The sequence below is a fragment of the Sander vitreus genome, chromosome 4 (assembly GCF_031162955.1).
Source record: "Sander vitreus isolate 19-12246 chromosome 4, sanVit1, whole genome shotgun sequence".
In the NCBI taxonomy this organism is placed as follows: Eukaryota; Metazoa; Chordata; class Actinopteri; order Perciformes; family Percidae; genus Sander; species Sander vitreus.
Window position 1 is genome coordinate 20,067,736 of NC_135858.1, and position 14,132 is coordinate 20,081,867.

The 14,132-nt window shown below is 39.7% G+C and overlaps 1 protein-coding gene across 3 annotated transcripts in view; it reads right to left on the reverse strand.

Moving 5' to 3' along the window:
- Positions 1 to 437: 437 nt before the first annotated feature.
- ppp1r16b (protein phosphatase 1, regulatory subunit 16B) overlaps positions 438 to 14,132 on the reverse strand; it is an 87,583-nt gene continuing 73,888 nt past the window's right edge. For 2 of the 3 annotated variants that reach the window (XM_078248933.1, XM_078248935.1), the window contains 6 exons: positions 8,842 to 8,966; positions 5,401 to 5,526; positions 5,242 to 5,317; positions 4,487 to 4,616; positions 3,939 to 4,086; positions 438 to 3,158 (listed from right to left, as the gene is read on the reverse strand). In XM_078248933.1, the coding sequence (XP_078105059.1) occupies positions 2,706 to 3,158; positions 3,939 to 4,086; positions 4,487 to 4,616; positions 5,242 to 5,317; positions 5,401 to 5,526; positions 8,842 to 8,966 (1,058 nt within the window). In that variant the 3' untranslated portion in view covers positions 438 to 2,705. The remainder of the gene's footprint in view (positions 3,159 to 3,938; positions 4,087 to 4,486; positions 4,617 to 5,241; positions 5,318 to 5,400; positions 5,527 to 8,841; positions 8,967 to 14,132) is intronic. The other variant, XM_078248934.1, reaches the window with a different exon arrangement.

Here is a 14,132-nt window from a genome sequence, read left to right on the forward strand (position 1 = left end):
AACTTAACATAAAAACTGACATTTGCAGAAAAAGACCACAGACGCTGGTCACCGCAACAGCAGGAAAAAACATACCAAGTATGATGATGACACCTCGGTGCACTCGACTTTCCAGATAGATTTTAGACTGTTGGACTACTGAGGGGGTCTAAATAGACTCCGTTTCCCCCTCGACAACCAAATCTCTATCAACACTGTTCATCAATGTGGGTAATTGTATTTTTCTTCAACAGTAACAACACAGACATGTAAATGCATATCATGGGACCAGATAAGGACATACTTATACAAACATATTTACAAACGCATCTGTACAAAATATTTGACACTGTACAGTTGAAGTTGTGGGGATAAAGTGGTAGTGGCATTGTGGGTAATCCAATGTTTAAAGGGGTTGGACATCAGAAACAAAGAAAGTCTTCCCCCACAGTTTAAAATGTCCTTATAAATTGTTTTATTCATGGATGACTCTTTGGCACTCACAAGGAGATTAAAGAAAAAGTAGAATGTTGAGTTAAATATTTTGGGAAATATATTTATCCACTTTCTTGCTGAGAATTAGATGAGGAGATTGATACCACACTCATCTGTGTGTTAAATATATGAAGCTGGAAAAACTGGAATCAGGGGAAACAGCTAGCCTGGCTCTGCAAAACAAAAATCTGCCTACCAGCATGGGTAAAAGCTCACTTTTTCACAGCAGGCATTTTGACATGTCAAAGCAGAAAAGGCACATGTGTAATTAATAACAATGATGGATGTATTCCATTAAGATTTAGGTGAGCCAGGTTTGGTATTGCACACCTTGGCTCACTGGAGAGGCTTCCTGGTACACTTAATGGAACGAAGCCATTGTTGGTGTTAGAAGTTTCATCTGTGCTTTTCCTGCTATGATGAGTCAAAATGCTGTATGTGCTGTGAAAAAGATCAGTTAACACCTTGCATCTCGTTTGTTTAGTCTGTACTAAAACCAAAAACGTTGTGGTTTTCCAACAGGTTATGTGCCGGACTGGTATCGAACCAGGAAGTTACTTAATCAAAGTCAATGGCCAAAAAAATAAGTTTGGTGCTGGTAGGCAGCGCTAAGCTAACCAGCTGCTGGCTCCAGCTACAACTTTTAGCGTACATAAATGAGTGCTATCAATCTTCTCAACTAACCTGTCAACTATTTCTTCAATTAAGCAGAGAAGCTACTTCTAGTACATTTGTTTTCTAGTAGTTTTTATATTTTATGTTGAAGCCATGATGCATTTAAGTGCACCTGATACAATGATGTGGGCTCGCTTCAGAGACTGCCAAATCCATGTGTGGCATACAAACCATACTATACTTACAGTAATACATTACATGACATTTACAATTTCTGTTAATGAAACATATAGAGTGACTGGGAGAAGACAAAGCCACACAATGGCCACCAGAAGAAAAAAAACAACCCAAAACATGAACAAATAGTCATTTGTAGTGACACAAATGTCCAATATAGGATGGCTTGTTTGTGTGATTTTAATAACATGTACACTTAGCAGACAGTAACCCTTACTTCACTTATCAGTTCCATGTCAGAAGGTGCTTTGCTGGAAGACTCCCCAGCTCATCTTATATTGCATTCACTCTCTCCACACTCCATCCACAATAATAAATACACTCAACTTAAGGAACCATAATGTTTTTTTTGTTTTTTTTAACACATTGCATTCATTTCATAAATAAAGAAATGTACAGTCATTTTTAAACCATGTTTGCTTAAATTACCTAAACGAGAGAGCACAAAGAGGGTTATGCATAAAACAGAGCTGTCAGTTCAGGCTTGATATGAGAGGACGGTGAGGTGAACTATAGTTGACAGAATATAATGACCGTTTCAAACACTAGTGCAGAACTATACTCTTTCCGGTTATCTCTCGCTGTAGAAGTACACTTCCTGACTGCTTTACCACTGATTCATGGCATTCCTTCACTTTACTTACGCACGCAGTATTTTAACATGACAGATACTTCATAAGAGACGTCACAGAGCTCTTTTTGTTACGTTTCACCATTTCTGATATGTTGTAGTACAACGTGATGTAATGCGATACATCTGTGGACCGTTCTTTGATGGCCTGCACATTTGAAAACAAGAATATTGTGGTTTGACAACAATGTCAGTTTGTCTTGAAGAAAATGTTCAATTACATGATAACCATCCACATGTAAGGTAGAAAAAAAATCCCTCATCTCTGAGGGCAGAACATGCACCTTGTACCTTGAGCTCTTCTCTACTTCCCTGATTCAAATTTTTCGACCCTTTCCCTGTGAAAAGCTTTCATAAAATGTGTCCACACCAGAGTCACAGCTTCTTGCACTCTTTCCATCCATTTGTCTTGTAGATAGACTCCATTTAAGAAAAGGAATTTTAATCCAAGTGACACTGCCCAGTTCCTTTTTTCTTCTCTGCTACACTTGAAACACGTCTGTGTTTGGGGAATATGTCTCCTATTGTAGCAGGAGTCTAATGGGAGGGAGGTACAAGGATAAGTTTCTAAACCTTTCTTCAGGCCAGCCACATTCTCTGAGAGAAGTTTAAAGGCGTGGAGGAAAAGGATGTTAAAAGACAGGAACACACTTTCTTTCCTTCCTTCCTTTCCTCACTCTTACAGCACATTCCTTGCTTCTCTGTGCAAACACTGTTCCGTCACCAGTCAAGTGACCAGGGTGCTGTGCTATGACACGCAGCAGCAGGTTTGCGCCTTCGGCTGCTCTTCCTCTATTGGCTGTTTCAGTTTGAGGAGGGGTGGGTCGCCACTGGCTGGCGTGTAGTAAACCGCGTTCCCATTGGAGGAGACCAACGGCATGCGGGGGTCCTCGGAGTTGCTTTTTGCATCAGTGAAGGAGTCTGTGGAGCCGTTACCTAGGTGACCGTTGAACAAGGGGTGATTCAACAATTTGGCGGCAGACCTCTGTTTCTTGAGCTCAGACAGAGTCTGAGCGCGCTCTCTCGGGCAGGCTTCCTCCTGAGTGGAGGAATCAAGCGATGCCGTGTTACCATTAGAGGGCGCTTGCGGCGGCGTGGACGTCATCGTGGAGATGAGCCCGTTCTGTTTGCTGCTGCCATCTTTGAGGATGGTGGGCAGCTTGGGCGTGTCTGGCAGCTCCACAGCTATGACTGGCTTGACCTGCGGGACATCAAGAACATAGAGATAACTTTAATCCCTCTGAGTCTTCTCTTTTAGATGATTAAATACACGCCGGCCTGACTCTGTAAGGGGGAGATTGATATCTTTGATCTGGTGCTTGAGCTCAAATAAAATGAGATGTAAAGCCCATTTACTGTATTTGTATATAGAGAAAGAAAGTTGTTGCTCGATGTATGCCAGGGGTTTCTTTTGTGCTAAAAGGTTCAAATGTACTTTTCTTCCACCAATGTACTTCCATTTCAGATCATCATTCCTATGTGTCAGTCAGTGTGTGGAAGCTTAACAGTGAGAATGTTTTTCCAGTAGAGGAAAAGCAACTGTAGCACTCACATGGTATGTGGCAGTCTTATCTATTGAGTGCACTGTTGGTGGAGGATTGTCTTGCAGTTTTTTTTTTTTTTTCCATTGTGGGTTTCTTCCTGTGTGACGGTTTGATCATCAAGAGAGTTCTGAGGGAAGCCTCCATAACTCTGACACACCTACACTGAAATCTGACATTTAGACTCAGATGTGTGGGGTAGATGATTACTGCCGTGCTGGCTGTGCGAAAATATCTAAGTCATAAGTCATATATATCTGGCAAGTTTTGTGCAGGAAGTTAAAACATTAAAACAACAAAACTGACTAAAACACAGGATCATTTCTCAAATGCCACTTTTAAAACTGTGTATAACAAAAAACAAATGTGTAACTATGCTTAGGTTTACCTGATAATAATAAAAGCAACAAGAACAAAACATGAATAACCTGAAGACTCACTTTAACCACCTGGTTATTCTCCTGATCAGATTCTTTCTCTTTTTCATCCTGCTCCTCCCTCCCTCCCCTCCACACGATGGCCTCCGTCTCGTACTCTTTCCGACACAAGTTATGTCTGTCCGACAGGCTGGCTCGCCGCACCACTTTCCTGTGGACACAAGAGTTTCCAGTGAGAAAGTGCAAGAATGAAAGAAACATGCCAACAAATATGAATAAAGCATTTCTAAGCGCAATCACAATTCATACAATACTCATTTCTAGATTATACTTTCTAGAATATCTTATACTTCTTACATTTTACATTTGAAGATTAATGGAGGCTGCTCTGCTCATCTAAAACAGTCTAAACATCAGAGAAACATTTACAGAAACACTGCAGAAGGCAGAACTCAGACAAAAGAATCTGCACACTGTACTAACAGCACCCTTCATTGGCAAGGACAAGAAGGTCTCTTTGGGGGTAAAAAAACAACAACAACAAAGTAAATAAACAATGTTAAATACCATTTGTAGTAGCAGTAGTAACACCAGCAGATGTCAGCACTTACCCACGACTCCCTGCACTAGACGTTCGCCTGCACAGTGAGGTCTTGTGTTTGAGCTGTGACTTCATGATAATGTCGTGTTTGTGTTTCAGGTCCAGCAGGATGGCTCTGAACTCCTCATCCTCACACAGATCTTCAAATGAGAAGGATGAAGGACAGGAAATGTCAGCTCCTTTCAAATAAAACTGTTTGTTGTGCTTTGCTACTCTCTTACAGATATTAACAAAACCAGGTTTCTAAAATGAATTTGTTTAGATACTTATCCTTAGTGGTGCTAAATCCCTACACTGTTCTCTTTTGCACTACCACCATTGCACACAGTCTACCTTAGCACCTTTAACTCTTTACATTTCTGTGAGTGATTTGTATGTATGTGAGATATATGTGCGTTTGTTGTGTTATGGTTGTCTAAGCTACTGGATGCCTAAAATTTCCCTCGGGATGGATGAAAAAATAAATAAAATATCTATCTATCTAATACAGTAGTTTCTTACACTGACTGTTAACATATACTGAAGTTGTAAAACGTCACCATTTTTTTTATAATTTTCCAACCATCAAAACAAAAGCTGACTAGTACTGAAAACAGCACAAAAAAGGTTTAGATTTGTCTTAACAAGAACAACAGAACAAACTCATGTTAACACTTGCACTGACTGAAAAATCTGGAAATGAGACCCTGCTGAGGTTTGATATTTGTTTTTTGTTTTTTTAATCCCCCACCAGGTGCATTGATAAAGAGTGAGGTGTAAATATACCGATGGGGGTCTCATCTAGGAAGGTCTTTGCATTGAGACTGGCTCCATGAGACACCAACAGCTCTGCCACATGCATCTGAAACAGCAGCAGAAAATTACAAGTTAATGGTTTCAGAAACCTTTATGTATGCGCTCATCTGTCCGCTATGTTTACCTTACCTGACCCCAACACGCTGCAGCGTGAAGAGGCTGCCATCCATCCGAGTCTCTCAGGTCCATGCGAGCCCCCCCCTCCAGCAGCAGCTCTGCAGCCTGCACGTAGCCACTTGCTGCTGTGATGTGGAGCTACAAGGGCAGAGGAGGAACAATAATTAGATTTGTTCCAGTGCACAGACGCTCTGTGCATAAAATCCAGCGTGGATTTCACACTAAAGACACAATTTAGATGCCAAATAATAAAGTAATACTAACTCAAAAATGCTGACCATATAGGACATCGCACTACACCTGCAAAAATGTACATCAGATATTCACTTGGGTCCAAATTTGGGGATGTGGGTGCATCACTGGGCACGTTCAATCACTAATGTTTTGTCAGATTAAGTACACAACATTGTAAAAAGGCTGATGGGGTGCTGGGTCCAGCTGAAACAGCGCTTCTGCAGTTTGTAAACTGAACTGCATTAAGAGTTAGAGATACAAACTGATCCTGCTGGCCTGAGATGTCCCAGGTCAGACTTGAATGAGGAAACCATTATACCAGGAAGATTAATATATCTATTCTATCAGGATATCAACTCTAGTCTTAGTCAGTACACACTTAAGTTGTACAGCCAAACATGCATACCCACTGTCCTTTACTTTAAATTATTGTGGTGATACCAAAGTTTCCAAAGATAACAAATACATAGGGGTGAATTACAAATTATAAATAGAAAGATGCCAATCGCAAGTTTCCAGAGCCATAGGTGACATCTTGACTAGCACTCCAAAACCCAAAGATATTTAATTTACTCTCATAGAAGACATTAAACATTCACATATGAGATGCTGGGAACAGTAATGTTTTGGCATTTTTGCTTGAAAAAGAAAAAGATTGATTAATTGAAACTGCTGCTGATCATTTAATTTGTGATTGAAGTGATTGAACAACTAATTGTTTCAGCTACATCATATGTTTGATGAGGCGCTGCAGAAGCTGATATAAAATATGTATGTGATCATATCAAAGTGTGTGGTATAAGATGATTTTGTTAGGGCGTATGCGAACGTTAGTTGATGTTAACTTATGTGTGTTGCCAGATCTCAAGAGTGGGTGACACCAATATACTGCAGGTTGTACTTCCTCTCTCCCTTTGAGTGATGTACCATTTGTTTACATCAGTTAAATTAAACTGAGATATCTGTGAATTAAATGAATTGTCTCTCGTTTGATCAACCCATTTGCAACCACGAGATGAAAATCATTGTCCCTGGCAGCCAATCAAAACAAGGATACAAAAATCTTCCTCTCTTCTTTGCCAGAGATTTTAATAAGGCATGCTCTAGTTTGCTTCATCATGCTCGAATGAAGATTAACAGGACGCATAAAAGCAAGGGGACAAGCAGCTCAATCAGACAATCTGTGGTTAGACTTTAAAGCTTAACAGGGTTATTTTGGACTACTATCATGTAATGTCTCCTGGCTATTTTCATCCAGTGATCTGTCACGTTGTTTCCCCAGCGTAGATAAAGCCCTTATATTTAAAAGACTTCATTAAGGCATGGGACATTATATGCCCCACTCAGGAAATTATATGCCAACGATATTTTTGTGCCTTACTTGACTTTTTCATGCATCAGTGCACCGAACTTCCAAAACAAACTCAGTGACCACTTTAGTAGGTACACCTCACCAATAAAACTAAAACAAATGAATTATCCACACAGGAGCATGTGGCTGTGACTCACTATTTAAAGCAAAAGAAAGTGTCTTCATATCATTCCCATGCATGCTTTGGTCCTCTCTAATGCATTTGACATAACGTGCAAGAATGAAAGCAGTTTTATACCACAAGGACGTGATGGCTGCATTAAGAGTTTATATTGCCTTACCGATGCAAACCTACAGCAGCCGTGTGTATCGTTAATTTATTTTGGCTAAATGTGCCACTTCACCTCAGCCAGGCTTTTGTTATTGCTGATAATAACACAGACGTCTTCTTTTCTTTTCTTTGCCATATTTGTTAATTAATGTATCATCCCCTTTGAAGTTATCTTTTGTTTCAATGCATTTCTAATTAATGCCAATCTTTTTTTCAAAGCTTTTGTGCTCATTTATTAGGCCAGTGGTGAATTGTTTAAATTTTAAGTAAATTATCATTATTATTAGCAGCAGCATCATCATCATCATCATTATTATGTATTCAGCTGTGATAATTTAGCTTTTAGGATTGTCAGTCAATTCTCAATGTATTTTTGTTTTCCTTCATGCATACATATTCATCATTAAAGGTTTATTCTAATCTAACATTGCATAATTTTTATATTATGACTGCAGGTGTATTCAGTGCTCACGAACACATCAATTTCATATCTGCAGAGCATTGTGAAATCCTATGGCTGATTTGCCTTTAAGAAGATTATAATGAGTCTCTAAATGCCTGATTAGCTTCAACGGTTTTATAGCCTTATGGGCCAGTGTTGCAAAGCGCATAATCATTAAAAGGTGAATTTATAATAAAGCTGGTCCTCTGAATATTTACACACCTTTTCCTTTTTCCTCTTAGTGCAGATCTGTGATGTTTGATCATTTTATAAGAGTCATGTGTGTTTCTGCAGCACATTTGTCACAGAAGTCACACCATGACAGCTTAGACTCTTGACAGAGTCTGCAGGCAGCTGTGAAAGAGTTACTTAGCGTGTGTAGTCTCTCTTTTTTCTATTTCTTTTTTACAGCTGCAAGCTAATGATCAATCATGTCTACCCAATTATATGCCCAAACAGCTTTAGGATCATGTCCTGTCTTATTGCCATATCATTCATATTAAAATGTTGGCTGGTGTAATAAATCCCAGTTTCTGTGGCAACACAACAATGGTGTCAGTGCACATAAACTGCATGAATCTATGGATGCACCCTGTCTGGTGTCAATACAGGCTGCTACTGCTGGTGCAGCAGCTTTAAATGCCACACTCAGGTGTGTCCCCCGCTTCCTTTTTAAACCTTTTTCAAATGAAACCTTTCAGCAAGATAATTTTCCATAGGAAAAAAACAATGTATTGCCTCAAGACCAACAGCATTGTTGGTTATTATTGGTATTGTTGGCACATTCCAAAAAATAGTAACTGTCATGTATGATTATTTTACATGGCCCCTTCGTACTAAAATTAATCAACAAAACAAATACACACCCATGCTAGTCATCTTGTTACATTTTAACTGCTACTTTGTTTTATTTCATTTTTACCTTGTATGTACTTTAAAAACAAACTTTTATTGTACGGTTTTAATATTTTGTCTGGTGTTTTGACATTTTCTTTACACCCTGGTCCTAAGAGAAGAGATATTTTGATTCAGCCATATTTCTTAATTGCTGAAATGACGAAAAACATTTAGTTAGCTTGTTTAAAATTGATATTGGTAGAGAAAAGTCAAAACTAATGGAGCAAAAAGTCTCACCAGCGTGGCTCCCTGAGAGTCCTGTTGGTTGACCTCCTCTCCCCGTCTCAGCAGTTCCTGAATGTCTCCCAGCATCCTTCTCTCTGTTGACGCTCGTGTTTCGTTGATCATCTCCTGGGTGATGCCTGTCAATCAAATGCACAAGCAGGACCACAGCGTTAATCACAAGGGCAGACAGTGTGGACAGTTTTCCACACTTCACTGATCTGAGCCACATGGAGGGACAGAGAGGAGTGACCAGGAACACTTCATAATGCTTGTACATAAAAAACTAACTTCAAAAAGTGAACGTTGCAGAGAAAAATTCATTTCCTGGATTGACAGCAACATCCTTTTTTTAAATTACACTGGAGATTTTCTACAAGGAATGGTTCACGGGGTCCATGATAAACGCTTCTCAGCAAGTACTGATTTTTCTTTTGAAATTCATGGTTTCGAGGGAAGTTTTAATGGGATAGCAGCAGACACTGATTTTTGTTGTGTTGCAATGGGCACAAACTTAGACATAAGTAGGCTAATTTATAACATTTAAATAAAAGAAAACAAATGTTATTGATTAAAAGGAACTAAATTAAAAACGTTTTCAACTTGGGCACACCATTTGTAGGATCAACACAGAGCTGCCTACAATACAGTATTTGGATCTTAAATATTTGAAAAATTAAATGACTGTTTTGTCTAAGTGGCATACACTAGATTACTTTCATGCTGGCTTTCCTACGGTCCTTTGGCAAAGACTTTTGTGGTCTTTGGCCCAGTTGAAGCTCAGGTGATTCTGTCTGTCACAGCCACTCTAAATTCCTCCTTTAATCCATCGCTTTACTGCCAGGTAGGACTCAATTCTGTGACCACCACACTTGACTTCTTCCCCCACAGCTCAGCAGTAATGTACCGTGCTGTCCAGCAAATTTAAGGAAAGATTAACAATGATGAAAACAGCCTGTCAGTCAGAACTGTGACTCTTATTTTCCTGCAGTGTGACTGAATATGTGAATTACTAAAATTACAATAAATCAACTGATTGATTCCTTCATTAAAAAAGAAACAATTTATTTGTCAGATGAAAATGTCCTTCAAGTGACAGCAGTTGGAAATAAAAGCTCATAGCTGGAATCTTACCTATGGGATTAGTAATTTAAAGATACACCTTTTTGTGGAGTATTTTACTTGAAATAAAGTAGACAGGAATCACATGACTGTGCCCTAAGACCTTTCCTGTGACACCGAGTTATAAATTGAACCTGGGCAAGTGAAGTTGAATGCAAATCTATAACCCCCGCCATTTTAAAGTCAAGCTCCTGTTCCAGTGTCTCTTCTTTCAGCCATAGCCCATACCAACATGTGATGGCCAGTGATTCTGAAAAATGGTGAGGAGGTAAATCAGTATTTCTCTCTGAATTCACAATCAGAGTCACAGCCGAAGGCGTTTAAAGGTGCAGGAATCAGGGCGATGTCCCTTTTGTCGACTTGAATGAAATGCAATCCTCCAGCTACTATTTCCTTCTTTCTGCTAGTAAGCATACGTCTCTTAGCTACGCTGATGCCCCACAGTTTGGCAATGCCACAAAGGATTTAAAAATGTACAATACAGCAAACATTCCTCACTGTCATACTAGAACAAATATCGTTTAAAGAAAAACCGACAATATATCATCACATAAATAAGGAAACGAGCTAATCATAAAACTGGACATCTAACTGTTCCCAGGACCTGTTTTTCTGAGCTAAACTTCAAGTTTAGCTGTGTCCTGCAATAACAACAATTATTGAGATTTTTAAGACTAATTCACTCACAGATGGCTGCACTGGATACACTACACTTAATGTCACAACTCTATCTCAATCTATTTTGACAAGCAAAGAGGCCAAACTTCTGTCTCGAAATATACATAAAGTCTGTTAAGATTTCTTCTTAAATGAGGTATGTTTTGGGGGAGTTTGCATGATTGACAGTTGTCTCAGCCTATAAGAGTGAGCATTGCTATTTGGAACTCACTCATCCCATATTAGATTATAAGATTGAAGCGCCATAAAAGTTCAACATGGCAGAGAAATAAATCCGAATCGAATTAGGCCTGCAACTAAGGATTATTTTGATAACTGATTGATCTGTTGATCATTTAATCTTTATCTACCTTGAGCCCGTTGGGATGTCTGCAAATGTCTCGTTTTGTTTGACCAGTCCAAAATTGAACAATATTCAATTTACAATAATATAAAAACAGAGAAAAGTATCCAACCCTCACATTTGAACAACTGGAAGCACCAAATGTTTGGTATTTTTAACAAATTACTTGAATATTTAATCGATAATGGGTAATATCAACAATGCTACGGCCATGTTTATCAGCAGTCTATAATGTTATTCTTCAGGTTTGAATTTGATTGGTGGTACAAAATAACATTAACTGTGTGGTTTGACTGCTCTGCATCCCCCAATCTATTTCATCGGTTCTGTTCCAGGTAGACTTTTCACCATTATCACTGGGTCTCACGGATTTACATGGATCATGAAAGAGTCAGCTGTGTGTGTGTGTGTGTGTGTGTGTGTGTGTGTGTGTGTGTGTGTGTGTGTGAGTGAGTGAGTGAGTGAGTGAGAGTGTGTGTGTGTGAGTGAGAGTGTGCCGGTGTGCCCATCCCTGTGGCGTCTCTGGAGAGAGAAGTCTAATCCAGCAGTACAGAGCTGAGAACATTACGGGAGCAATTAGTAGGATTGCACTCACTTTGATCGACTTAATAATCATTCTTCTTACCTACTGTACCACTATCTGCATTCTGCGGCTCGAGATATCCCACTGTAAACTGAGAACCTCATTTTCGGCGGTCTATGTTTTCCCTCTCCACACCCGCAGCCTCTCCCTCTGTCTTTCCAATATTGTTACACTGAGGATACAACCCACACGATGTGGTGTCACGTGCCCTATCTGCACCGTTAAAACTATCAATCAACTTAAAATCATTAACCCTGCACTTGTTTACAATACAGTACTTAACAGGGCTTTTTCCGACCTTTAATTGTCCAGGGAAATATGGCTGAGTACTCATGATGCTCTTCAGCAACACCCTGCTTCCACACAGATTTCTCCTGTTTACCACTGAGCAGCTTCGCTAAAGCATTTGGGATTTACTTTCATGCTGAAGGGCACCTTAACCAAGGAAAATTCCATTATTTTCAACCTGCTCATTTGCTACTACTTCTCTAGCATGTACACATGCTAAATCGACAGCAACCAACAGCCGCACACGTACAGTAAACAAACAAGATGAATGGGACGCTACTCTGGTTAGCTGCAAGTTGCCCCGAAAGCAGATCCCTACAGAGAGCCAAAGTGAAACCAAAACTTCCAGGTCCTGTTCCAGAAGAAAGACAACCTCATTAAAAATACAACTGACATTTTTAACAATGCTAATAACAAAAACCAAAATACAGCCGTGGAACAGTGGCTTTCTCAGCAGTACGTCGTGTGGCTCACTTCATACTGTATGTCTAGATAAGGAAGGATATTTCTGGTTTAAGAGGCATTTAACGAAACAGCTAGAGATGCACCGATTACAGCTTTCTAGGCCGATTCCGATTTCCGATTTTCTTTGAGTTAGGCCAGCCGATACCGATTTTAGCCGATTCCGATTTCATTTTTTCTAACCACTTTACAGCACACACAAATATTTATTTTCTATCTTTTCTTTAATAGAAAATGTTACATTTTGCATAGAACATTTTTTAAATAGATAATTGATCGCTATAAAATACAACTATATAAATTACTCCTGGTGTGGGAAATTAACACACATCTAAAGTGCAATGTTATGGAAGAACCATTTCCTTCTTTTCAAATCCAATATCCAACTAAACAAATGTGATATATTTAGCAAACTAATCTTCTGTATGTATGAAAACAGGGAAAACAGGTAATGGCAATAAAATAATATAAAAATAACAAAAATAAAATAAATATAGCCTTAATGCAGTATAAAGATATTTCTCAAAACACACACACAGGCCTGTTTGAACGTCAACAGTAACGTTACCTAAACAGCGTGTAGTTCCTTTTTTAGCAAGTTTGCTTTATGTGTCATTGTGCATAAATGTGAACAATGCCGTTGCTGTCAACAGGCTTATCTGCTAACGTTAGCTACCGACGGTTACCTCAGAACAATCCAGCAAATAGACGGTAGGCTACCCTAGAGTGCCGTTACCTGAAACAGATGACTTAACGTCACTGCTCATTTTACACACAGTTTAACAACAAAACTAAACTCTTTAAAGATTACTATGTTTTTAATGTTGGTTTTAAGTGGTATGCACCCCCACTAACCTGGAAAGCGTTTTAAACGGTAACGTTAATACAGCGTGTCAGAGGAATACAGCGTTTCTTTTTTTTTTTTTTGTCTCCTACAGTGGCCAGCGGGGCGTCAGAAGCAGAGGGACCACACAGCGTTTGCTAACGTTAGCTTCTTGTCTCATCTGGGGTCTGATACACTCATCAAAGTCAGTGTGCCCAACGCTATTTTCCGATAAACTGTAGCTGTCATATTTCACGGGACCCGCGTGAGTGTGGTTTTCATGTTCCAGTTTTTCAGCCTCGGAGGGGAGAGAGAGCAGCTGACTGTTTCAGCCGTGTATAATTACGACTTTATGACATTTCTTAAACAGCTGATTGAGCGGCAGTGCTACATGCAGACAGCGAAAACCCTGCATGTGCACGTGTGATGTTGCTGTTGCGCGATGTAAATCATGCGGCGCCCGAGTGCATTTGACCGGCATAAAATCGGCATGTCAGTCTGACCGGCAGGTCGCCGGTCATGGCCGATGATGTGAAAATCGGCCAATTCCGGTCACCGGCTGGTCAATCGGTGCATCTCTTGAAACAGCATTACCCATAAGCCACAGACTTTTGTGTGCTAAATGTCACTGCTCAACGAAAGAGGCGAGTGCACAGGCGTGTAGAGGGGCATCAGTTAGTTCAGACATTTCAGTAATCTAACTCGCCACCAGAAAGCGAAGATTTACCAAAAAACTGAAATACTCCTTTAAGCCAACTACATTTCAGTAGCCAACCTGTGCATTCACACTACAGCATGTCTCTACACTCAAAGCCCCTGCAGCCACAGATTTTGCTGCTTTGTGACCGACACGTCTGCCTGTAGATGTAACTGTTTACTAGAAAACAAAACATTGACGAGAAGGGCTTATGTCAAGAAGGTTGAGTGTGATTTGACTCCAGTGTAAATAAAGCTGCCCTTCACCCTGACTCTCTTTGTGTCAGTCTTCCTTCGTATCACACAAACAC